This window comes from Mchenga conophoros, linkage group LG13 (genome assembly GCF_057382185.1).
Source record: "Mchenga conophoros isolate Kocher_MC1m ecotype Shallow Benthic linkage group LG13, M_conophoros_male_GT1.1, whole genome shotgun sequence".
Classification (NCBI taxonomy): Eukaryota; Metazoa; Chordata; class Actinopteri; order Cichliformes; family Cichlidae; genus Mchenga; species Mchenga conophoros.
In genome coordinates this window covers 30,981,044-31,008,185 of record NC_140538.1, presented here as the reverse complement: position 1 = coordinate 31,008,185, position 27,142 = coordinate 30,981,044, and the positions used below count along the sequence as shown (strand labels likewise).

Below are 27,142 nucleotides of genomic sequence, written 5' to 3'. Positions count from 1 at the left end.
GTCTTTTCTTTGACTCTAATCCTGTTCAGCATCTCTGCAAAGGCCACATCATCTTTCTGACGCATGATCTCGGTTAGAGTGATCATCTGAAAATGTTCCTGCCATAGGTCAATCTGTTCTGGATCGTAAACACAGAGAGGTTTAGACTGTCGCACTGGTGGCAGCTGGTAAAAATCTCCAACAGCTAAAACTGACATTCCACCAAAAGGTCTCTGAGTGCCTTTGATTTGTTTCAGTCTTGCATCCACATAAGCAAAAAGGGGTTTTGAAACCATTGAAATCTCATCAATAACAATAATTTCAGCATTCATCAGCTCAGATCTGACTTCATCCAGTTGGTTACCAAGTCCTTGAATGGGTGGTTTCAGACTCCTGGGTAGTTTCAGTAGAGAATGTAACGTAGAGCCACTGATAGAAAAAGCTGCTGTACCGGTAAATGAAGTCAGTAAAACAGTTGGATTTGATATGTCAGCTTCTTCTGCATTAGCAGGCAGTCTGCTCAGGATCTTTGATGCTTCAGAATGAATACACTTAATCAGATGTGACTTTCCAGTTCCTGCACCACCGTTGATATAGAAGAAAAATGGATCTGGGTTCAAACCACAAACTCGCTGAATACACCAGTCTCTTATGGCATAGAACACGCAGGCCTGCTTCTGGTTCAGATTCTGATACATTACACGTACCACGGCTGGATCTACTGCAGGTTGTTCTCTGACGGCTCTGATCTTTGTTACAGCATCAGACTGACGACTGTAGTCGGGAACATTCTCCTGTTCGTTCTCATCATCAGAATGTCTCTCAGGAAGATTCTCATCACATTGCAGCCTCACAACTTCAGATTCAGGAGCAAGATTACACCATTCATCAATCACAACATCCCTATTTTGTTCAAACTCTTCCAGTGCACTCTCAATATCCTCAGAGTTCTTCTCATACTTGTCTTTATTTCTTTTCACAACCCTTTTCACAGACTCACTGTGGTCTGAACATGGAAGTCGTACAAAACCTGAGTTGTAGAAGGACTGATAGGTTTGGAACCCTTGTGGTTTCAGTTCCTGCTCTGATCTGTGTGGAAGGTAAAGTCTCAACAGTCGACCATAATATTGCTCAGGATCTTTTTCCTGTGAACAGTGGTAATACCTGATTATAGCTGGTTTATCATTCTTTCGCCTTTGTACAAATCCAAGCTGGTTTAGAAGAGGAAGCACATCTTTTCCTTCATTTGGACCACTCACCAACCTGCACAAGGCAGCAAAATCAGCCAGTGACATTTCCTCATATTCTGGGGTCTCAGGTCTGCATTTGTATTTATCACTCAAACTTGTCATCCAAATATTACAACTGTCATGTGTTGTGCTTTCCAGGAAGCTCATGGGGCGACTCATTTTTACTGGGTTATCATCTGTTGGTACAAATACAACACTGCGGGAACATTTTTTCATTTTTAGGCCACAGACTCGAGTCACACACTCCTGTGCGCTGATTTCTCTCTTTTTTGAGTAAGCCTGCATCACAGCTCTCATTTCATCACATTCATTGACGGTGTTCTTATCAGAGTTGTCAATAACTGTCTTCAGGTATTCAGAGAGGCCAGATTCTTTCTTTGTTATATATTTACAGAGGTATTCTATACATGAATAGGCATTCAAAATGAATGAGACATCTAAATTAGAGTTCCAGGCTTCAAGCAGGTCTGGGTTGTAATTGTTGATCCAACACTCATTTGGGTCACGTTTCAGAATCAGAGCTGTTTTCTTGTTTATGTCTTGGAGGCATTGTTCATACTCATTCATTGTCAAGTTGCATCGTGACAGAATCTGCTCTATGGTGAGGGAAGCAGCTTCAGGTTCCTTCAGCAGGTTCAACAAAGGTCTGAGTTTGGCTTTTGCAGCTTCAGTGTCTGAATCCTCATCCTGTCTCACAATCATTGTTCTTGTGGCTGGTGGTTTGGGAAACCCAAATCTACAACCAGAGTTCACACTCTTAAAGCATGTCTTTGTGTGGTTTTTGCTGTGCTTTTGTAGCTCAGTGACTTTTTTGTGCAGTTCAGGTTGTTTTTCTGGATCAGGGAGTTGAGCTGAGATGTATCTGTCCACAAAGTCACAGACAGTTTGGTCATCATCCACATCTGCTTCTACCTTTTCTCGAATCCACAGCAACATGTGTATATGTGGACTACCTCTGTGCTGGAACTCAACTCTGTAAAAGTAATCAATGATCTCACCAAGGGGCTGTGCAGGAGAAAAAAGCAAATCTCTGAACAAAGCCTCAACACGTTTATCAAACATTCGCATGGTGGTTACTGGATTTGATCTTAGAATTTCACACTTTTCTGACCAGTCCAGGGCTTCAAAATCAACCTCTTCACCTTGCTGTCTCTTTATTGCTTGAATCACTTCAGGCCATCTCATCTCAGCAGCAGAGAAAGTGACAAAGAACTGAGGTGTTCCTATTTGGCGAACCATGCTGAATAGATCTCTGGTAGTTTTCTGCCAGTAAGCTGGAGTTCCTCTGAGTGGCTGCATAAATCTGATTGCATCTTTATTTCTTACCAGCTTCTCTACTTCTGTCTTACTTTGTAACATTCCTGATGTGATTTTGCGTCCATCTTTGGTCATAGTTTTACCTTTCCTTAGCTGTATTGTCATGCTGGAATTAGCCAAATGTATTTCAGTGACAAACTGTGAGAAAAACAGGTAATTTGTGTCTTTAGCAAATCTTGCATCAATGTTGAAAAGCCTTGACTTGAAGTAAGCACTTGGTGTGAGTTTAAGACGTCTCTTTTCATCCAGTGTATTCTGACCAGTAGGAAACTGCACAGGAAATGCCATGGCTTCCAAATGAGGAGTTCTGAAGAAGCTAACAGGATTGTTTCTTTCTGCAGGAGCCACACAATATGTGTTATCAGTGAAACAGAGAATCTCTTCTGAAATGTCTACAGGCTGCAGACAACTTTCTAGAGCAAAACCTCCATTGTTCAAATCACTTTCTGGTTCATCTGGATTTTGTTCCTCTGGTTGTTCATCACAGGATTGCATATTAATATCTTGGTCACTTTGAGACTCACTTTCACACAAAAGGGCATCTTTTTCATAGTTGTCAATTTCCATTAAATCTGCTTCATTATAATCATCACTTGCCATGCTGGCTTCATCACTGCTGTCATCATCAGGTAACGTTGGATCACAAAGCAATGCATCATCTCTGATAACAATATCTGTGTACTGTGGATGAATTTGTTTCAGTTTACGCAGAGCTTGAATGAGTTTAGACCAGGTGACAGTCTGGAACAGCTGATGGCCTTTGTAGCACAGTCGTCTTTTCAGCTTTATCCTCATGATCTGTGATTGGCTTCTGATCCTCGGTAAACTGTCAACTGTTTGTTGGACCTCAGATGGTACACACACCACATTACCACGTATAAGTCTCTGTCTCCCCTTTGGAAGAGGAATAATCTTAGCAAATGGTATGCATTTGGCAATCAGATGTCTCTCCAGAATGTTGAGATCACAAAGTTCAGCTGGAATATCCTGCAGTTCTAAACCATTAACAGCAGCAAGCCTGGGCATGCATCCACTTTTGAGGGAACTGTGACACGTGTGACAGATATACTCTTTTTTTCTCTCAACAGGAAAGCTGCAGTGATCATTACATGCTTCATCACACACATGAACATATTTACCAGTTAGACACTGATGAGCTACAGTCTGGTGTTTTGAGTAATTTTGTCTTTTGCAGATTTTTACCTGATTAGGAAAAGAAGCTTTTAGACAAACAGTACAAACATAAGATGGTGCTGACTTAATGTTTGATCTGAAACGAGATATGGCCTCATTCATTAAAGTGTTCTCTGGATGACACTGTAAAGTCTCAGCTGGTCGATGCATCTGGCGATATTTCCGTTTTATGTTCATTGCACATCTGATATTATGCATCTGTCTGAAAGAAAAACTGTTCCAATATTTTACTCTCATTCGTTCTCTCATATTGTCCTTGTGTTGTTGCTGAAATTGTTTTTCTTCTCCATACCGCTTAGTCATATAAGATCGTTTTTTCTGTTTAAAATCTTCGCTTTTTTTATATAGGTTATATACATATGACCTCATGTAAGCTTTATGTTTCTCTCTGAATCCAGCACAAGTTCTGTATATTCTTCTTATACGCTCTTTCTGCTTATCTCTGAATATGGGAGATTCTCTATACGTTCTTGTTATACGTTCCTTCTGCTTATCTCTGAATAGGGGATTGTCTCTATATGTCCTTATGACACGTTCTCTTTTTCTCTCTCTAATTTTAGCACTTTCTCTATACATCTTTCTCAAATGTTCTCTGTGTTTCTCCTTATAGGTAGCATTTAATTTATACAGCTCATTTTTGTACAGACTCTTTTTCTGTCTGTGATCAGGATCATTACACTTCTTAGTTGAGTTTTTTTTCTTTGTCTTGAAGCTTTCATCAAACCTGTACATCTGCCTTTCTTTCGTCTTCTGATTTTCCTTTCTCTGTGGTAGCTTTTGTTGGGTCAATAATCTTCTCCTCATTTTTTGCCTTTCATGTTTACTATATTTCAGCAGTTTATCTGAGAGTTCCTCTGTTATCTTAGTTGAACTGGAGGCACTGTTTGAATCATTCTGAGGAACAGAATCTGATGTTACCTGAGTGTCTCTTACAGAAGATGCAGAGGTTTCTATTTCTAAATACTCAGAAGGAAGATGGTTGTTTTCAGTAGCAGCTGTCTCATTTGAATAATCCACTCTGGATGATGTCACTTCAGTCGTTAAAGTGTCTCTCACAGTCTTCTGTGTCTGGTCAGTAGATCTTTGGGAGTTTATTTCATGAACGGCTTCATTTAAAGCTGGTGCTGTAATAGTTGTAGCTGTTGGTCTGTATTCGGTGGTTTGATTAGCATCTCTTTGGTCAGCAGCGTTTTCACTGTGAAACTCGATGGGCTGTAGTTCATAAGTGCAGCTTGGTGCGATGCTGAACATTCTGTACAAACGTTTGATCCTGTCAATCATGTCATTAAGACGTGTGAATTTCAACATAACTGCAGTTCCACCACTTACACTTAGCGACAATGGCATACCAGTAGACTTACGTGGGTGAGGGTCAAAATATGCATATTCACCTGAAGTCAGCCTGCTAACAGCGATGACTGTTCCTCCCATGACTAGCAAAGCATAGCGAACGTCTGAAGCCAAACACTGTAATCCCTGTTCAAGGCTCGGAAAGTGATCTGTACCATCAAATGTGCCGTAATGAGCAAACTGAGACATGTCGACTTGATACTCGTGTCTGCGGCTGGTAACAACTGAGGGAAGTTCATCGCAGGCTAGAAACACACTGTTCACAAACCTCAGTCTGGCATCTGAATAGACGGCATGGCCTTTGTCCAACACACGGTTTAGATCTGCTCTGGTAATAAATTCATCCTCATGTAAGAATGACAGGAAAACCAAACTGTTAGCCATGCATTGCTGATTCCGGTACTTTCCATACCTAGGAGCGGCCTGGCTTCGGGAAGCACAGACGCTACTCACTCGTGGACTTTCACTGTTTGTAACCTGTACATGAGACTGTACTGGAGCGTGTCCATCATGCTGTGTTTGTACAGTTAGCTGGGGTTTAGTCTGGATTACCTGCATAACTTCAGGCTCTGGGACAGACACTGAGGGAACACTTCTCTTTACCACATCTGCATAAGACACTGTGGCTGTCTCTTCATCATGCTGTGTTTGTACAGTTAGCTGGGGTTCAGTCTGGATTAGCTGCATAACTTCAGGCTCTGGGACAGACACTGAGGGAACACCTTTCTTTACCACATCTGCATAAGACACTGTGGCTGTCTGAACACTGCTCTGCACTTCAGTGCTGGGAAAAGTTGAAACACACACCTTTACCTGCTCACTGCTCTGAGAAACATTCAGCTGTTCTTTCTCCTTCTGACGTCTAAGCTTCTGAGACTGAGACCTTTGACCTTTTCTTGGCATTTTGCTGAAGTACAACCTGGAGCTTATATGTGGTTATACACAAATGTAAACAAAACTGAACCTTGAAACACAGAAAAACGTATAACTCCTCAAATTACTGTTAAATCTGAGAAATGTACTATTATATATAAAAAGCTGATTTTCTACTCCAAACTCAAAATAAAGGAAATTCAAAGTTCTCTGGAAACAATTTGATCCGTTTTATTGTAGCTCTTTTTGAAACTGTATAATTTTACTTATATTTTTTTAACCAGACTGATAAATAATTACAACTTCTGTAAAATGATATGCAGAATAAATCTCAACAATCAACAGGCTATATTAAAAGTCTTAGCTCTTAGGGGAGTTTATGTAAATCTTTCAGATATCTAAAATTGAAATCAAATATATGGAGCTTTGGTGGTGTGGTGATAAGATGACTGGTGATGAGGATTCTCCAGCTGGATTTTCTGCAGCAGTCAGGAAACAGGAAGTCCTCAGGCGCTTCTCGATGACAATACTAACTGAATACTTACACTGAGTGACAAAATGGGTTTGTCCTTAAATAATAGTACTATAAACTTGCAGTCAAATGTTATAGCCAATGAAACAGACTAACAGACTGGATCTAATTTATTATTTATCTGAATGTATGTATTACAAAATAACCAGATTATCTTATTACAAATAAACTTATAAAAAGGTGATATTTTATACAATTGATCAAAGTAAGCCAAACTAGCAGTCCAAACTAAAGTCTAATGCAAAATTAAAATGACAAATGTAGGGCTGTGTAAGTAGTTTCTACTATAAGTTCTACTGTACTGTAATTCTACTACTGTATATTCAACTTGTAATTTCCAGCAAAATGACTGAATGTGAGAGAGTTTAAAGACAGGAAAGAAAGAGCAGTGAGAGCAGAGATCTCTCAGAATTCTGTAACAGATAGATTGGATTCTGAAAAGGATTTCTGAAAACTTGGATTCTCAAATTAGATAGAGCAGTAGAGATAGAGGGATACAAGATGGAATGGCTTTCAAATTAGATAGAGCGGTAGAGATAGAGGGATACAAGATAGAATGGCTTTCAAATTAGATAGAGCGGTAGAGATAGAGGGATACAAGATAGAATGGCTTTCAAATTAGATAGAGTTGGGAGAGTGATAGGATAGACAGAATTGCTTATAATGATAGAGAGAGAGAGGATCTTCTGCAGCAGGTCACCTGTAAGACACAAAAGGACTGGAATTAGTCGTATTTCCAATATGCTTGGATTTACCATATTCTTCAGACTATATGGCACACCTAAAATCCTGTCATTTTCTCAAAAATATACAATGTGCCTAGTGTATCGATTCTGGTTATGCTTACTGACCTCAAACGGGATTTCTGTGGTACACAGCGCTCAAAATTCTGTGAAATATTTTAGTAATACTTCGGTAAGCTACAAAGCTGCGCTGCTTGATGTATTGTCAGAGCATTATGGCTACCATAGTCAGGACCCTCGCAGAGTAATTCGTACGGTGCTTCAACATAACATTATGGTGTGTGTACAAGGACCTGGCACGTGCTAAGAGACATGCTTATGAAGCAGATTTCAAACTGATCAACCCATGAAGAGTTTGATGGATTTGTAGATGAGGAATGAACTGAAAAAGTGAGTGTATTGTTCTGTATTTTATGTGTTACAACTGAACAGTGTTGAGAGTTGTTGTGAATGACTTGAATAAAGTTGGACTTATCTGACTGTTTGTTCGGCTTAATCTGCCTTAAAAACAGGCTTGTTTATTGACATTATGCCTTATAATCTCAAAAATACAGTACATGTAGGGCTTTAAATACTAAAGAGTTCTACAGTAAATTATTGGAGTGAACAGAATGACAATGTTTAACAAATGATGGTGGAACTGTTATAAGGACATTTTTACGTTCTATTAAAACAATAAACTAAGTCTATAAACTCAAACCAAGATGTGCTGCTACAGTAACTTACTGTAAATATTATATGGTCCAACAAAACCAACACACTGAGGTTAGAGCAGACAGTTTCAGGCCACTCTGTATGAATTTTGGCAAAATGAGAAATTTGGAGACAGCTAGTTTCTACACAGCAGTTTCTACATATTTCAGTCACATTTGGGGCATGTTTGATACACAGCAATAAGCACTACACTAAATCTATAATAAACTTATCATAGCTGATATAAAGGCCTAATTACCATAATTTAGTATGATGATAATTTCTTTGTAGATCATTTCATGATAAAAAGAACAGAAGTGAGTGCTGTATCTGAGCTGTTGCATGTAAGATCTTTGCTGGAGATTCCCACATTTCTTAAACAAACAAACAAACAAACATGACTTTCAGACAGTTCATCTTTTGTAAATTAGGGCAGGATTATTTTCAAAAAACAGCCTTGATAAAAATATCAGGCCACTATAAAATGTCTTATGTTTATGTTTTCATCCCACCTATATTTTGCAAGTCATTATGACAAATTACAAAAAGCAGTTTTTAGGCAGTGATTTAAGGGAAGAAGCTTTTGAAATCCACCATGCCCTACCACCAGTGGTCTCAAACTCTGGTCGTTAAGGCCTGGTGTCCAGAAACTTTTCTATGTGTCCCTGTTGCAACACACCTGAATAACATTAGTAGGTCATTAGCAAAACTCTACAGAACGTGACTGCATGCTGAGGTGGTAATTCAGCCATTTGATTCATGTTATAGCAGCTCATGAGTGAATGAACATGATGCAATGAAAGTACTTTTAGAAGTACATTTTTCCAAACACTTAAATTACTTAAATTTGAACAGTCTTCGGGGATGCCACTTCAACACAGTCAAATTCTATACTCTCACTAATGACCTACAAATGTTATTCAGGTGTTTTGTAACAGGGACACGTGGAAAAGCTTCAGGACACCGGCCCTTGAAGAGTGGAGTTTGAGACCCCTGCCCTATGTGAATATTTAATTGTCCCTAAACTGCTAGTCGTGAGCTGCTCTAATGTGAAACAAACACATATAGTTCTGTAAAGGTTTACAAAGAGATTTCTAAGGATCTGGAGACCCCAGAAAACAGAAACCCTCCCAGACGTTGTAGCTGAACAGGCAAAAACAAGTTGCCTAATAATATCTCAATGATAACCAAGAGCTGTGCTGACTAACTGCACTAAACTGAATCATCTATAGTGAGAGAAAAACACCAGCATTAAAGTCAAACATGGTGCTGTTACTGTGATGTCCCAGAGTTCCTTTACTACTTCAGGACCTACATCAACTCATCAGGTCCTGGGCTTAAGTTTAATCACACTTAGGATCTGAAGCACACAAGCAAGTCCAATTGAATGAATGAAACAAAACACTTGGTGTAAACGAATCAGTCTGGACTTTAATGAAATTAAGATACTTGGTATGACTTGAAAACCCTATCCATCCATCCATCCATCCATCCATTCGCTTCCGCTTATCCTTTTCAGGGGGCACTGGAGCCTATCCCACCTGTCATAGGGCGAGAGGCAGGGTACACCCTGGACAGGTCGCCAGTCTGTCGCAGGGCCAACACACAGGGACAGACAACCATTCGCACTCACATTCATTCGCAGATACACACCTAGTGACAATTTGGATTATTCAATTAACCTATCCCCACAAGCTGCATGTCTTTGGACGGTGGGAGGAAGCCGGAGTACCCGGAGGGAACCCACGCAAACACCGGGAGAACATGCAAACTCCACACAGAAAGACCCCGGCCTGGTGTTGGAATTGAACTCAGGACCTTCTTGCTGTGCGGCAACAGTGCTAACCACCGTGGTACTTGGTATGACTTGAAAACCCTATATTGGGCCTTAATTAAGACTTTTTTCTTTTCTTTTTTTGCCTGTCCTGTTTGGATCTAATTAAGACAATTCTGAAATTATAGTGGACCAAAATCAACCAGTGATGTAAACCAGTCATTACCAGTTACTGTAAATGCTTGATGGTAATTGTTGCTATCAGGGCATCCACAGCTGGGTATTAGAGACCAATATGTTTTTACATTAGACCAGGTTGTTCTGGTTCAAAAATGAAATCATCACTTTAAAACTGCTTTTTGTATTTATCCAGGTCATCCTTGTTAGATGATTTGAAACATGTGAAAAAAAGCATAAACAAAATAAATCTGCAAAGAAGAAAGACCTTTCTCAGCACTGTACCGCAGACAAAACCTTTACTTACCAGACTTGCGACGATCAGATCAGTATCCTAGAGAAAGGAAACAACACATCAGATCACTGTTTAATGACTTACACTGTTGAACCTCTTCACACACAATCCAATTTACTGTGACATGAAATAACTAGTAAGATCCTCAATTTCTTCAAGCCTTTATGAACTCACTGTAGTCTAAAGAGGACAAACTTCAGTTACAGAGTCTCACAAGACGATAACATGTGTAATAAAGGCATGCATACTACAGAAGTGCAAAGAAGAGGCACCAATATTTGTTGGTACAGATTATGGCTTTTTAGCTCCATCATTTTCTATCACAAGTCAGTGCTTAATAAAGTGTGGAAAAACCACAACTGTTAGAATCAACGGAAAACCTCATTAGGTTTTAGTTCTGATCTGAATATGTAAATCCTAAAATACATGTCAATTCTGACATGTTATAGTAACAACAGTGGCACGCCATTTTTGCAATTAATTTCTTAAAAATTATAATAAAAAGTCCTTCCATTGTACCTGTTGGCAGGAATCTTTTTGTATTTTGCAATATTTCCCTTTTATATATAATTTTCAAACACATTGTATCAAGCAACTTATTAAGAAACTGATTTAAACTTAGTGTACATAAATTACACACAGGCTTTAACATACACAACATTGCCTACTCACAACTCTGGTTCTCTTAGTCTTTTATTATTGCTTAAATGTTTAACCTACCACTTCTGTTCACTCAGGCAAAAATACTTCTATAGTGGTCTGACTTTAATGTAATACATAAGCAGAATATGAGTGAAGATATAAATCAACAACTGTGGTGCTCTTAAGTGTTTAAGCTACCACTTACACTAACTCACCTAAAATGCGTTCATAGTTATGTCTGCTAGGTAAATCCATAAACAAACGGAGAACATGAACAACTGTATAAAAACAGTTGTTTGTGTTCAAACATAAAAATCAGACACAAATGGCCTGTTAAACTTCAGGGACAGTCAGAGGTCATGTGTGGGGCCTTTGCTGCTACAAGGTATAAATTCTGACCATTTGTTTTTGCCCATCAGTAAATGGTAATGTCACAAAAACCAAACTACGTTAGGTAAGTTGCTAAACATGTTACACAGTGACAATGTCATATTACTGCAGTTACAATTGCTGCTTACTTACCAGCAAAGGCAAAACCGAAGTTCTGTTTCACTCTGTAACAAAAGAACAAAAATACAGAATCAGACAACTGAAATCAGCATCAGAGTCAATACTGCATCACAATCTGTAGTGAAAAAAAAAATCTGTTAAATTCTTTGTTTACAACAGCTTTACTATAAACACCCCATCTTCTCTTTCTGCACCTTATTAAAGATTTCTGTCTTTATTAAGGTGATGTGTCGTTTTATCCATCTGCAATTCCACAGAAATTCCTCATGAACGTAAAGCTCTAATACTTTGGTGCTATTACATAACACAGCAGATACCACAAGCAATGATTTGCTCGCACTGCACACTTGATCAAATGATAACATCACAGTTTCAAAGCGTGCAACAATCACAAATAATACTTGATACTATAAATGCTTGATGGTAGTTCTTCGTATCAGGGCTTCCACAGCTGGGTATTAGAGACCAGCATGTTCTCACATTAGAACAGATAGCTCTGGTTTGGTTTTCTCTGCTTCATACGTGAAATCATCACTTTAAAATGCTTTTTTGTATTTATTCATATCATCCCTGTTAGATGATTTGAAACATGTGACAAAAAAGCATGAACAAAATAAATCTGCAAGGAAGAAAGACTTTTCCCAGCACTGTACCTCAGACAAAATGAACTCACTTTAGTCTAAAGAGGGCAAAATTTAATTGCAGAGTCTCAAATGGCCTTAACATGTGTAATAAAAACAATAATTACTACAGAAATGCTTTGATAAGCCTTTAAAATTAGACATAAATGGCCTATTAAACTTCAGGGACATTTTTAGGGACACTCAGAGATCTAGTGGGGGGGGGGCTTTACTGCTTATAAATCCTAAATGTGTTTTTGCCCATGAGCAAATGGCAAGATATCACAAAAAGCCAAACTATTGTATGTAAATTGCTAAAAATGTTACACAATCCCAATTTCATATTGCTTCAGTTACAATCACTGTTTACTTACCAGCAAAGGCAAAACCAAGCTTTATTTCACTCTGTGTAACAAAAGACAAAGAACAAAAATACAGGATCAGAAAACTCAAATCAGCATCAATACTGCATCACTCTCTGTTGTCAAAAAGATTCACTAAACTTCTTTGTTTACTACAGCTGGAATACAAACAACAACTCTCCTCTGTTTTCTTTGGTCTACATCTCATTTAAGATTGCAAAACACTCATACATGAAAAACTGCACGACATATTTTTAAGGCTTTAATATTTGAGGTGGTCTGCATTCAAATTCTACTTCCTAAAATATTACCAACTGCACATAGTATCATAGTAAATATGCTGTAGTTTTAAAATAAATATCTATGTACCATACTAATAATAATATACTGCCATATTTTATTTATGTGAAGGTGGGCTGTTGTTTATTTCATTAATTTCCCACAAAGTGAGAATTTAAACTGTGCTGCAGATTTAGGTTGGCACAAACAAGCCTTTGTTAAACAGTTCTTAAAAATTAAAGTCTACATATTAGGAGTTCTTATTATTCTTGGGCTATGTCCACACGTACACAGGTACTTTTGAAAATGGAGATTTTTCTATGCGTTTGCACCTTTCGTCCACACTTAAACGGCGTTTTCGGTCACTGAAAAACTAAAAACGCTTGCCAGAATATTTTCGAAAACTCCGTTTTTGCATTTATGTGTGGACAGGGAAACGGAGAAAACGCAGCGCCTTTTTTGACGTCACACTGTGCGCCACGTTATTGTTTCGGTGAAATGCATTTCTACAATACGGTTACTGTTAATTGTTCTCTCTGCAGTGTTTAAATGCTTACATATGCGCACACAGTTACTGTCCCCCCACAGATATGACTCGGTTCTGCTTCTATGCCCCATCTTTGTTTACCATTTCCCACCGAGGCTTCTAGACTTCTGATTGGCCAACATTTCTACACGGTTAGGAATATAGCGCCACCTGCTGCTTTGGCATGTTCCTAGCAGCGTTCTCCTTCATTTCTGCATTTATGTGTGGACGGGATTGTTTTTTAAAACAGAAACGGAAAATCTCCGTTTTCAAAAATACCCGTGTATGTGGGGACATAGCCTATGTTTAATCCTCAGTTTCTCCCCCCCTCCTTTGTCTTAATTAACCCACAAGACCTGCACACACGTGACTCTTTTTCTCCCGTGTTCGGTCAGAGGCGGTAAAATGGCTCCTTTGATCTTGCCGACAGCTGACACTGAATCTAAGATGGCGGTTCGTTAAAAACTTTACAGCATAAAGAATGAGGCTGTTTTAACCAACTGATTTGTGAAGAGAACTAACTGCACCTTATGTAACAGACTGACAAACACGAACACACCAAATGTAATTAATAAAACAACACAATAACCGTGGTTTACCGTCAAATCTTCATTTCACACTGGGCTCAAAGGAGCGCTAGGCATTAGCATCGGGTTGTTAGCTCATCAAACACTCCTTTTACATACAAAAATGACAAAGTTTCACTAAGAAAAAGCAACCACTGTGTTACTCTAATATGAGTTATACCTCGGTTGGCTTTATAAATCACTAAAAGAACTCGTTAAATCGCACAAACAGACTATAAACATTTAGGAGAGAAGAGGAGAAGCAGAGCAGCTGCACTCACCCAGAGCGGACTCAGCGAAGTGTGCGGAAAGGCGGATGTCCGGCAGTCAGGTAAAAGATGAGGCGTTCACGGGTAGTAGGAAATTCCAGTATTACACACAATGGGCATTGTAAACATCAAAAATGTAGGTGATTTTAAATATTCTATACAATATTTATTTGCTACAGAAAAAACTCGCAGAACTTTAAATCTATAACTTGAATAAATATTATTAGAAGGCTCTACTCCTGAACACCAACACCAAAGAGCTGAGTTCACCAGACCTGAAAAAAACAAAACAACAGCCAGTCCAGGACAGTCAGTCTGCAAAGATGTTTTAAAGACAAATATATATATATAAACATTATCCATTAAGGATTCCCCTCAAAACAAATGACTATAATTTCCTAACCGTAAGGGCTAGAACGGTCACTGCACCGTTTTGTTCAGAAGAGATGGGGGAATCTTCAAGCGTTGACAATTTATCATTAAAATGTGAATTTTTAGAGATATATGACATGGATGACTTGTTGACTTAGAAGCCACGAATTCCCCAATATGCAAATAGTATGATTAAGCATTAGTAGAAATACTATGTTTTAGCACAAATAGTATAAAAAGCAGAAATACTGTAATTTAGCAGAAATACTATATTAGGCACAAATTCTATGAAAAGCAGAAATAGTATGATTTAGCAGAATAGTAATATATAGAAATAGTATGATTAAGCATAAATACTACATTTAGTAGAAATACTATGTTTTAGCACAAATCCTATAAAAAGCAGAAATACTATAATTTAGCAGAAATACTATATTAAAATTAAAAATGCAAAAGACAATAAATGTCCCTAAGGACCTCTGAAGGTTAAACACAAATCCTATAAAAAGCAGAAATACTATATTAGGCACAAACAGTATAAAAAGCAGAAATACTATAATTTAGCAGAAATACTATGTTAGGCACAAATAGTATAAAAAGCAGAAATACAATTATATAGCAGAAATGCTGTATTTAGAAAGAAAAATGTAACATAGTAGAAATAGTATGATTTGGCAGAAATACTATATTTAGCACATATACTGTAACATGACAGAAATTCCTCCAATTAGTAGTAATACTTTAACATAACACAAATGTTATGATTTGGCACAAAAATCATGATTTGGCAAAAATACTATGATTTAGCAGAAATACTATGATTGAGCAGAAGTACTAAGATGTAGTAAAAGTACTTTGATTGAACAGAAATACAATTATGGAGGAGTAATACTTTAAAATGGGAGAAATATTGATACACACACACACATACACAGAGCCTAAAGGGAAGAGTATTTGTGCCATGGAGTGTTAACAAGAATGTGAGGTCCATATTATCAAAAGCTGGTAAAATCATAAAAGTTTGCAGAATTGTAATAAATGATGAATATGAATTACTGGTCTGTGACAGTGTATTAATTTGTAGGGAAAAAAAACATGTTGACCAAGGTGGAATCGAACCCACGATCTTTGGCTTGCAGAGCCGTGTCATTACCAACTGCGCCACTGGGAAAGAGAGCGGCCGCTTTGGAAAAACAGGCTGATGAGGAGTCAGAATTAGATCGCGGTGAGAGGCGAAAAACACCGTTTTTTGGAGTTACAAAACGTTGTGTAACTCAAAAACTAGGTGGACTAGAAGCATAATTCTTCTACTGGCTGAATCAGCGGTGTACTTTGAGTGCGATTTTCATTGCTCTCTGTACATCTATCGCTGAGATATGACGAGAGAGGAAACGGGAGACCTCAGATATGATTGGCTGGCTGGGAAGTGAAGAAAATATAATCTGATCAAACATTATTCAGCTTTAAATATTGTTCAGCTTTAAAGTTACTGTGCAACTGTGTAATAAAAATGTGCTCACGACTTTGGCCTTGAGAGCGATAAGAAGCGATCGCCTCATCCTGCAGGTGCAAGATATCTGCAAGCGAAGAGACTAGAACACCCAAGGCCGATTTCCTTTTATGGAGTTGTTTTTCTGCTAATGCAGCACTTTCCTCACAACCCCCTCCTGTAAGTTTTAGAGAATATATACCCATCCTCACAGCAAATCTTAGGAATCTCCTGATGTGAGCTGTGTTGAGAGGTTGTCTCTGTCTCAATAAAAGTTCACTGATTCCCCATCTGCCGCAGGTGTCCGGTTGTCTTCATTCTCCGCCAGCCTGGTTAAGTCAATTCCTCCTTAACATCTAAAAGAACCTATTTAATGAAGGAAGACGGGTTCACTTTGTGTTTAATATTATTCTATTGCTGTTGTTGTTTTTTTGTATCCTTCAATTGGCGTCACGAACAGGATCCGCTCCAGGTCAACTGGAACGGATGGGAGGACTTCGGCCGTGGTCTGAGTGAACGGAGTTTGGACAAAAGCTGTGTGCACACAAAAACAAGGTAAGCAGACCTTTTATTTCTGCTATATTGAACATTATAAAAATACTTAGTGTCCAAACTCCTAGTAATTCATAACCAAAATTGTCTGGCTTACTTAAGGCTTGTTGAGAATCAGACAAGTGAATAAGAAATAAGTGAATAAGAGATAAGTGAATAAGAAATAAGTGAATAAGTGAATAAAGATAAGAGTGAACTGAGGTCTGACCACGGTTGCAGCCGACGGGTTGCTCTCCGGTGTCGGATACATACCTCAGTGCAGGTCTGGGACCTTGAAAGGGTTTATTAGTAACGCCTTTCTAAACAAATTAAAAGGTTAAAGGCCTTGAGAATATTTTTTAGTAATATTCTCTAAACTACAGAAGGGTTAGGAAGGCCCAGAGGACTTTATTAGAAAAGATCCTCTAAAACTTAAAAAGGAGAAGTACTGGTTGGAGTCCAAAGGAGGGGTCCCTTTGATCAATAGGAGAAAACGGATCTCTTCTTAAAACCCCGATGATTTTAGTGTTTTAAATGTTTTGATGTTCTGTTTGATATTGGACACACATAAATACACGCTGAATGCTTGCTGTGGAACACTGGGCAGGACAGTTTGGTTCTCCGTTGTTCACAGATTACACAATTAAAGGAACTAGGTTCCTCTTTTGGTTAAAATAATACACCACACATAGAATTTTTTTTACACATTTATTACATACATAAGGAGGGTAATGAGTGACTGCAGGTAATGTATGAAGTGTGAATGAGACGTGTGAACAAGGTGACAACCAACTAGCACCCCTATCAGGAAGCTCTAGGCAAGGTTACCCGCCAGACTCCGGTTTGGTAGAAGCTTGGTAACACCTGAAGGGATATTTCAGTGCTGACTCACCTTTAAAGCAGCGCCCCAGCTGTTAGTGCCTAACAGAGGCAGAAACCCAGCTGGCCCAAATTCTCCTTTAAAATCAATAAAAGAACACTCCTCCATTGACAGTAAAATGGATGGAGAATTAGATCGAGAAACTAATGATGATGGTTGGGGTCCCGGTGTTATTCTTAGCACATTGGGAGAACAATTAACATGTGTTGAGACAGTCATCAACTCCACACACCAGCCTAAAGAAGCAAAAAAGCAGAAAGAGTCATTGAGGAAAACAGCTGAAAGGTTAATGAAAGAAAAGGGAAAGGACGAGGGGAGTAGTGGTAACTGGGGAATAATTTGGCAGAATAAGGCTATGCAGGCAAAAGAGAAAGAGGAAGAAGCCAACTCAGCAGCAGCAGGTGCAGGTGTGATGAGCGGGGTGAGACACAGAAAGGAAGCAGATAAGCACGCAGGCCGCAAAGCTAAATTTAATCACTGGGTGTGTTTATGGGAAACTGCAAAACCACACATGAAGAAAAATAGGTCTCAGCCACCTCCCTATTCTGCCTCAACTCCTCCCTCAGCAGGCATATATCCGGTACTTAATATCTCTGGTGGAATAATGACTATTGGAGAAGAACCGCCCGTAGCTCCAACTCCCATAGATACCAAGCATTTTTGCCCAGGAAGCTCCTCTCTGTCGGCGACATCCTCAGCTAGTAGTAGAGCCCCCTCTTCTATGTCCCATTGTTTTGGAACCGGATCTGAGGGCCTAACTGACCCCCCTGCGAGCGCACCATTTGCGGTTCGAATGAACAGACAGGAACCCACTGAACAACAATTAACTGATCAAGAAGCAGCATTACGCAGCTGCTTAAATGAACATAGGTCAGTGGTCCAGGTGAATAATCGTGTTGCGTCAGCCCCTCTTTCCCGGTCCAACCCCTTTGCCAGCACTCCTGTCGCTGTTAAAGGGGATCTGACCGCTACTGCAAAAACTGAGCCTGGCACTTCACCAAATGTCACAGTTACCATGTCTTTGGTGGGCCGTCAGGATCCGGAAACACAGATGAGTTTAGCCCACGTTTTTGCTGACACTGCTACCCCACCAGGCGGGGAAGAAACTGAGGATACTGATGATGAACTCAGTGACCTTAACAATACACCCCCCTCTACCCCTCCCAGTTTAGGATATCAGACTAGATCTAAGGGCCCTGTGCCTCAGCCTCCAGGCATATTTCCCCTGGTCCAGACTAAAGCGCAACGTAGACCAGTGTATCAACCTTATTCATTCGGAGATGTCCAGGCCCTAGTGGACAAACTCCCTGACATAACGGAGGGAGGGAATGCCTGGTTGGCTGGTTTGGATAAATACACAGCTGGACAGGACCTCGCACTGGGAGATTTTAGAGCTATTATAACTAGGTGCACATCCCGATCTCAGGCAGCGGACCTGGAACAAAATGCGGGTACTACCATGCATGAGAACGAGGTGCCACTAATGCAGGCCTTGAGGTTTATTGGACCGGCCCTGCGCAAACAATTCCCACCCAAAAATCAAGGCACCTTACAGAAATTTAAATGGGAGGGAAAGCAAAATCCCACCCATTATCTAAATCAGGCTGTTGAAGACTGGGTGAACCATACAGGTCATCACCCCAGTAGGACTTGTTCACAGAGCATGTGGTTTAGAAGGGCGGTGCTGAGGGGCATTCCGGAGTCAGTAAGCCAGAAAATGGAGGATAATCCTGATTTGCAGGACTGTGACTTTGCAATCTGGAAGAAACATTTGATTTTTAATCTTAACAAAGTGCAGATTAAGTCTGATGATAAAGCGGAGAGCGTCGAAGATTTACAGTTGCAACTGTTGAAGGTTCAGCTGCAGAAAGCTAAAAACGACCTGGGTGGAAAAGGTGACAAGCCTAAAAAGCAGCTTGTGGCCGCTGCGGCTCCCCCTCCTGGTCCAGTTGCCCCTGATTTGTATCCGAACCCATGGCCAACTGATCCACAGCCCCCCCAGTATGGTGCTTATCACTCCCCGGCCCCTTATGGGCAGAGAGGTTCCCCATTTGGAGGAAACAGAGGTGGTTTCAGGGGAAGGGGTCAGATGGGAGGTGGTAGGGGAGGCCAGATGTATGTTTGTTTCCGGTGTGGACAACCTGGACACTGGGCTAAAGCGTGCCCTTTGAACCCGGCTGCTGGAAGAGGCAGGGGAGCCCGTGGTGGGCCCTATCAGCATCCTGGCCACAGAGGTGGACCTCGTGGTGCTGTAGTTGGAGTGCCCCCGGCCCCACAGATGCCTGTGATGGGGTGGGAGTACTACGAGGGTGGTCCCCAGCTATAGGACACCCCACAGACTGCCCAGGACGGTGAAGGGACAACGGCGGACCCTATGCTGTCCATAACTGTAGATAGAAGAAGAAGCAGCTTTTTAGTGGACACTGGAGCTACGTACTCCACCATTAAGGATGTTGCTCGTGAAAGACTTACTGACAGAGTGATTACAGTGGTGGGCATATCTGGGGAACCTAAAACTCTGCCTTACACCGTGCCCCTCCCCACAACGGTTGGAGATCAGACCTTGTTACACAGCTATGTTTGTTCAAAACAGGCGCCTGTGAATTTACTGGGAAGAGACTTGTTGATTAAATTAGGAGCCACAATACTCTGCTCTTCACAAGGCCTAACTGTGACTCTCCCTACTGGGGTTGTACTTCCCTGCTCTGATGGGCCAGAGGGAGGTGGTCAGTTTCTGCTGCAACCCTCCTCCTGTTTGGCGGACTCTGCTGACATCTACTGGGCATTATTGGAAGTTGAAACACCTGCTGAACCAGGAGTTTGGACTGCTTTTCAGCAATGGCGGCCGTGGCTCTCACTCCTACATCCTTATGTCCCTCCCCCTGACCCACCTCATGTTACACTGTTTTATGACAGGCATGACACCACCTGGTACCAGCACATGTTCCAAAAGCAGTGTGAGGGGCGGGCTTGGTCTCTGAACATGTCGTGCATTTTTGCGGCACCGGAGGGAGTGGCAGCAGCGGTTACTTTTACAACAGATCAATTACAGTGGTACATGATGTCTGATGAGGCAGCTCCCCATGTGTCACTGGCCTTACATCCTGGACACCAGGCTAAGGAGCTGGGTGGAATGGTTAAACGTTCCCTTGCGGCCACTGACTGGACACCTACAAAACTCCCACAGGTTTTGTTTTCTCCATCTACCAAGACATACCAAATTTTAAATGATTGCTTTAATTCCTCAACACTGCAACATGGAGTGGTCAGCGGGTCACATGGAAGAGAACACACAGACCACTGTGATGCTGCGCCTTTACTCGACTCTCTTCCAGATTGTTTGTGGTCCCTTGGACCCACAGATGTAGGTTTAGTTGATGTGGAGCCAGTCTCTTTTCAACTGTCATCTGCTACCCCTTTGTGGCAGCCTCAGTACCCACACAGACCGGAGGCTGAGGCTGGGATTGCAGAAACAATTTCTGGTTTGGTCACTGCCGGTGTCTTGGAGCCCTCCTGCTCTAAGTGGAACACGCCCATCCTACCCGTTGAGAAAAAAGGCACGGGGAAGTTCAGAATGGCACATGATTTGAGAAGGATTAATGCCTTACTTGGCACTCCTACTTTGCCTGTGCCTAATCCTTATGTTGCCTTGACCAACCTCCCACCATCTCATGCCTGGTTCACCTGCATTGACTTGGCTAATGCCTTTTTCTGCCTCCCACTTCGTGAGTCACTGCGTGACATTTTCTCATTTACATTTAGAGGCCGACAATGGCGTTACACTCGCTTACCACAGGGATTTGCCCTCTCCCCAGGACTGTTTAATCAGTGTTTGAAAGAACTTTTACAAACCAGCCCACTACCATCTGACTGTATGTTAATACAATATGTGGATGACCTTTTGCTGTCTGCCCCCACGGCTGACATCTGTTTGGAGGCCACCAGAGTGGTACTTCACCACCTGGCCAACACAGGTTTTAAAGTGAGCAAAAACAAACTACAGATTGCAAGAAAACAGGTTTCTTTTCTAGGCCGCATGGTCTCACAGTCCGGTATTTCCTTGTCCCCAGAACACAGGAACTCCATTTTGCACCATCCAAAACCTCTAACTGTAAAAGACATGTTGTCATTTTTGGGCCTGACTGGTTACAGCAGGACCTATGTCCCAGACTATGTTGGCCTTACTTCCCCTTTGCGCGTTTTGGTAAATGAACAAGGCATGAGAAACCTCTCTGCTCCCCTCTCATGGACTACAGAAACAGAACAGGCGTTTATAAAGTTAAAACAACAGCTTTCTGTCGCCTCTGACCTTGCTGTGCCAGATTATGCTTTGCCTTTTCATCTTGATGTTTCTGGAACTGGAACCCATATCAATGGTATCCTGTTCCAGAAAAAAGGGGGAGAGAGAAAAGTGTTGACATATGTAAGCGTAATGCTTGACAACACTGAAAAACGCCACCCACCGTGCACACAACACGTTTCTGGACTTGCAAAAATCATTCAGAAAACAGCACACATAGTGATGAACCACCCACTAAAAATTTTGACATCACACAGTGTGGTGGCCTACGTCTCCTCACAGGCCTTCACACTCACTTCACTCAGGCAGAGACGCCTCAGTACCATTTTGGAAGCACCACACATCACCTACTCACATGAAGGCATAAACATGGCTGATCACATGGGATCAGGGGAACCACATATGTGTGAAGAGGTTGTGCAGGTACAGGAGAAAATCAGGCCAGATTTGCAGGCAGAACCTCTAATGGATGCAGAAAAAGATTGGTTCACAGATGGATGTTGTTTCAGAACTGAAAGTGGAATGTTGAAGGCTGCATGGGCAATAGTGGAACAGACAGACATGAGATGGAAAACAGTGAAAGCAGAGCAGTTGACAGGACAACAGTCTGCACAGAGAGCTGAACTGAGAGCGGTGATTGAAGCCTTAAGGATGGGAAAGGGACAGAAAGTGAATATATACAGTGATTCAGCTTATGCTGTGGGAGCAGTGCATGTGGAGCTCAAGCAGTGGCTAAGAGCTGGTTTTTTGACAGCCAGCGGAAAGCCTATTAAACATGAGATAGAAATGAGGGAATTAGCGGAAGCACTGTTGTTACCTGTTAAGGTGGCAGTGGTAAAATGCAAAGGACACAGTGCCGGATTGGACTTAGTGGCATTAGGTAACAAACAGGCCGACTTAGTAGCTAAGCAGACAGCTGGTTACTTACCCTCCCTGATTATGGTAATGGACCCAGAAGCCACACCCCCTCCAGAAAGACCACCCATACAACTAGGCCTAGCCACAATCAGAGAGTTACAGGACAAAGCCAGCCCCCAGGAAAAATCATTATGGGTAACAAGAGGGGCCACAAACACAGATGTTTGGCGTGGCCCAGATGGAAGGCCCATTCTACCGCCAGGGGTCAGACAGACAGCAATGGAAGAGGCACATGGAGTGGGGCATGTGGGACCTGCACAAATGATGAGGAACTTAGCCGCCTGGTGGCACCCTTATCTAAAAGACATGACAAAATACATGGTTAAAACCTGTAAGGAGTGCAACCAATTTGGAATCAAGCCCGCCTTCAAGCCAATAGCAGGGTACTTCCCCATCCCACTTTGCCCAGGGAAAGAAATAATCATTGATTACACAGACATGGTGGACAGAGTAGGTAGTTACAGGTACCTGCTGGTGGCTGTGGATGCATTTTCAGGTTGGCCAGAAGCCTGGCCGACAGCAAGTGAAAACAGTGGAACTGTGGTGAAGTGTCTGATTAATCATTATATACCACAGCATGGGTTTCCCGAGGTCATAAGGTCGGACAATGGTTCACATTTCAGGAACCACGACCTGCAGAGGGTTGAAGCCGCATTAGGTTTGAAACATAAGTTTGGCTCAGTTTACCACCCCCAATCCCAGGGGAAAGTGGAAAGGATGAATCAAACTCTAAAAACTAAATTGGCTAAAATCTGTGCACAGACCAAATTAGATTGGGTTAAGGCATTGCCTCTTGCATTAATGTCCATAAGATGCTCAGTAAATCAAACCTCTGGTTACACTCCATTTGAGTTGGAGCATGGCAGGCCTTTTCCTGGCCCCTCCTCTCGCCTGTTAATGTCGGATGAAGCTGATTCAGACCTCGATCCGAGGACATATTATAACATGCTCCGCAGTTTTGTTGCCCAGTATTCCTCACAGGTCGCTGAAAGAAACCAGCAAGAGCTGAAAGAGGCGGCTACACCTGGAATGGACTACGTCCTCCTGAAAGTCACAAAGAGAAAGTGGGCTGAGCCTCGCTGGACAGGCCCTTACCGCATAACAGAGCGGACCTCCCACGCTGTCAGGCTCGAAGGGAAAGGTGACACCTGGTTTCATTACACACAGTGCGCTGCTGCCACCGAACCAGGAAGAACCTTGAGAGAGGTGCAGAAGGACCTGTCAGAAGGAGCTGCAACAGCATCACCAACCACTTGAGGGAGCCAAAACTCAACCTACAAGCCGGCTGGTTACAAAAGGGGGTGTTCTTCATACTGAACTAAACATTTTTATTTTTCTATTTTTAACATCTTTTATGACTTTGCTTTTATATTGGCTTGAGTTTTTAAGATTTACATTTTACATTGCAATAGTTTTAACCGCTGAAAGCTCATTTAAAGTTGTGTCACTGATACTTTTTGTTGCTCTTTAACTCCTAGAACACGCCCTTGGCGAGGTGGGGGGAACTGGACCACCTTTCTGTGCCCCATCATCCTCTATTAGAAGACATCCAAGCTAAGTAAACATGTCTTGGCCCTTTCCCCCTGAAATGACAGGCAGGCAAAGATGTTGCGTCTTTGTTTGCTTCCTGGCCCTGGGTCTCATTCCCATTGGCATAATCCTGATCTGTGAAGGGCCCCCGACACTTCTGACACCTTCAAGTTCAAAAGCTTCGCCCCCTTCTGACAGTCCCAATCTGACAAATGTAGCCCCTAGGGTCTTGCCCACCACTTCCTCTCCAGTTTTGCCCACGCCCGATCCATTTAGAAAGAAACGAGACACGGTTACCTCCTGTACCCCAAGTACGACTAGAATGATTACTCTCTGTGTCCCCAACAATAAAAGTTGGGTAGTCGAAATAGATTTCGCTAGCTTCCCAGTCACTCCCGTCACCAAAGACCAAGGGGGGGATCTTTTTAACCTTGCAGTACATCTCTCCTCCTCAGTGTGGTATATAACCCTGGGAGGTTGGCATCAGTGGAAGTGGTCCAGTTTAGTGTCAGAAACGGACCTCGATTGGTCCAAGCACTCTAGGGGTCAGGCTTTGCACTGGAGAAACCAAAATATGCTCAGAATAGCAAAAAAACCGGATCTTTCAGGCTTAATTTTTACCCTAAAGGATCTGGCCTTGACCTCCTGTCAACAATTTATACTTGCCCCTTGGACTGATCGCACCGCCCTGTATTGGCAAATGGAAATATGCCCTAGCGTTGGTGCAGCTCCAAGCTCTGTAGTTAAAGATGATAACCCCACCTTTAATGGCCCTCCGGTGACATATACAAACGGGGGGAGAAACGGCCGAATACGCATTGTAGACACAAATAAAATGTCTAAAGATGACCTCTTCCAAATTCTAACCGGTATTTCTGGAGCAACAAACAACTGGTTACTACTAGCTGAACAAGCTGCTGACAAGACGGCTTCCGACTGCATAGTGTGTATGGGAGCCCGCCCCACTTTAAGAGTGGTACCGGCGCCAGTCAATAGTGCATGCCTCCTGCATCTTATGAACAATACAAAACGAGGTCATTGCTCATATCTGGAAAACCACTTTCCTAAAACTCAACGCTCGGTCTCTAATAAACCACCTTTCTTTTCTTCAGATGTAGCTGTGAACAATTTCACTTGTATTAACCTGACTGGCAATGCAGTAAAACTAGGTAGCTTGAACTCTTCTTGGTGCACTGAGATGACGGTTATGAAACCAAACTTCCGACCTACGGCTAGGGCTGATTTGTGGTGGTGGTGTGGCAATAACAAGTTATATGATGGTTTCCCTCGGGATGCGTCAGGTCTTTGCGCTCTCATAACTCTTATTTTACCTGTTTTAGTCACTCCAGTAGATCTCTCTATAGAAGTACACGAAGTTGGCCTCCCATCCTCCTCTGAACGCCGCTCTAAACGTTCTCTAATCCCAGGTTCAGCTCATAATCCAACCTATATTGATGCTGTAGGTATACCCCGTGGGGTCCCCGATGAATATAAACTGCGAGACCAGGTTAAAGCAGGTTGGGCCTCGATACTTTGGATGGTTGAAATAAATGCGAATGTAGACAGAATTAACTACATTCACTTTAATGTGCAACTGTTGGCTAATTACACTCGAGATGGTTTTGAAGCTGTGCATGCACAGTTATCTGCCACTTCCCTAATGGCTTTCCAAAACAGGGTCGCAACGGATTTTCTCCTCGCAGAAAGAGGCGGAGTCTGCAGCCTTTTTGGTCAGGAGTGCTGTACCTATATCCCCAATAACACAGCTCCTGATGGTTCCCTCACTAAAGCTATTACTGGTCTCACAGCTCTTACTGTTAAAATGAAGGAACACTCGGGCGTTGATACTGCCATGTGGGACTCTTGGCTTAACATGTTTGGCAAATATAAGGCCCTTGTAGCTTCCATCCTAGTTTCCATCTCAGTTTTTGTTGCTGTCCTAGTCACCTGCGGTTGCTGTTGTATTCCATGCATTCGATCCCTCTTCCAGAGACTGATTGTTACAGCTCTCACTCCTGAGGATAAGGATCTCGCCCGGCAGATGCCTTTATTGGCTAGTCAACTTCCCACCTCCTCGCCAACGGATGATGAAAACTCTGATCGTGAGGGTGACGAACATTATCGTCTTTCTCTTGTTTAAATGCTTCTAGAATGGTTGTTTCTCTGTGGTGTTTTGTATTAGGCTTGTTATTAATTGTTTCCCTCACCCACTTCCTCTTGAAGGATATATCTGGTTGAACTGTGTCTGGTCGGGTTGTGAGGGTTAAGCGATGTTCTCAGGGTCTCCGGACTTAAGCCTGAGCGAATGTGTACTCCCACCACTGGATATAAATTGTTTTTTTCCACACCCCTTCCTCACATTTTACCATATTCACTTTTGAATGTCCTTAGCAGTTACCGTTCTGGGTTTATTTTACGGTTGATTTATTCTTTCACATTTTCACGTTTATATCTCTCATTATTATAGTATACTCTGTACTCTCCACATTTTTATCATTACTTATGCTTTTTGGTTGCTGGGTTACAGGAACTGTTAATTTTGTGTCACTACCCTGGTTGCACTGACTCGTTGTATCCTTGGGTGCAGGACAGCTGTTACTGCTTTCGTCGGGAACCGAGACTGCTTGCAGCCGACCCCTGGGCAGGGTGGTGCCTGGACTCTTTTCTCCTCATCTGCAATGACAGATAAAGACAAATGATAAGACCCGAGGAGTTTTTCGAGCCAGGCTTCGACACGTCTCTGTGTTCCTTTGAATGTTACTTATTTTTGTGTGTTGACCCATTTAAGATGGGTCAAAAGGGGGATTTGAAGAAAATATAATCTGATCAAACATTATTCAGCTTTAAATATTGTTCAGCTTTAAAGTTACTGTGCAACTGTGTAATAAAAATGTGCTCACGACTTTGGCCTTGAGAGCGATAAGAAGCGATCGCCTCATCCTGCAGGTGCAAGATATCTGCAAGCGAAGAGACTAGAACACCCAAGGCCGATTTCCTTTTATGGAGTTGTTTTTCTGCTAATGCAGCACTTTCCTCACAACCCCCTCCTGTAAGTTTTAGAGAATATATACCCATCCTCACAGCAAATCTTAGGAATCTCCTGATGTGAGCTGTGTTGAGAGGTTGTCTCTGTCTCAATAAAAGTTCACTGATTCCCCATCTGCCGCAGGT

At 41.8% G+C, this 27,142-nt stretch overlaps 2 protein-coding genes and 2 long non-coding RNA genes across 5 annotated transcripts; 3 read left to right on the top strand and 1 right to left on the bottom strand.

Moving 5' to 3' along the window:
- Nucleotides 1-6,599: 6,599 nt before the first annotated feature.
- On the bottom strand, nucleotides 6,600-14,218 carry LOC146561543 (uncharacterized). Of its 2 annotated transcripts, none has more exons than XR_014888006.1 (5): nucleotides 13,964-14,218; nucleotides 12,324-12,354; nucleotides 11,342-11,373; nucleotides 10,190-10,216; nucleotides 6,600-7,195 (listed from the first exon to the last, which is right to left on the bottom strand). It is a non-coding gene; the product is annotated as an uncharacterized LOC146561543 (long non-coding RNA). The 2 variants fall into 2 exon arrangements; XR_014888007.1 differs by lacking the exon at nucleotides 13,964-14,218 and adding an exon at nucleotides 13,148-13,651.
- A 1,538-nt stretch (nucleotides 14,219-15,756) lies between these two features.
- Nucleotides 15,757-27,135, top strand: LOC146561540 (uncharacterized). Its single transcript, XR_014888005.1, has 3 exons — nucleotides 15,757-16,144; nucleotides 16,273-16,367; nucleotides 26,559-27,135. It is a non-coding gene; the product is annotated as an uncharacterized LOC146561540 (long non-coding RNA).
- Nucleotides 16,611-19,549, top strand: LOC146561542 (uncharacterized). Its single transcript, XM_085243000.1, has one exon. The coding sequence runs from the start codon at nucleotides 17,342-17,344 to the stop codon at nucleotides 19,547-19,549; it is 2,208 nt and encodes a 735-aa protein (XP_085099126.1). The 5' UTR covers nucleotides 16,611-17,341.
- Nucleotides 23,732-26,341, top strand: LOC146561541 (uncharacterized). Its single transcript, XM_085243001.1, has one exon. The coding sequence runs from the start codon at nucleotides 24,006-24,008 to the stop codon at nucleotides 26,109-26,111; it is 2,106 nt and encodes a 701-aa protein (XP_085099127.1). The 5' UTR covers nucleotides 23,732-24,005; the 3' UTR covers nucleotides 26,112-26,341.
- Nucleotides 27,136-27,142: the final 7 nt, after the last annotated feature.

Coding starts and splice junctions, on each gene's coding strand:
- LOC146561542 (XM_085243000.1), top strand. CDS start 17,342: ATGGATGGAGAATTAGATCGAGAAACTAATGATGATGGTTGGGGTCCC.
- LOC146561541 (XM_085243001.1), top strand. CDS start 24,006: ATGTCTTGGCCCTTTCCCCCTGAAATGACAGGCAGGCAAAGATGTTGC.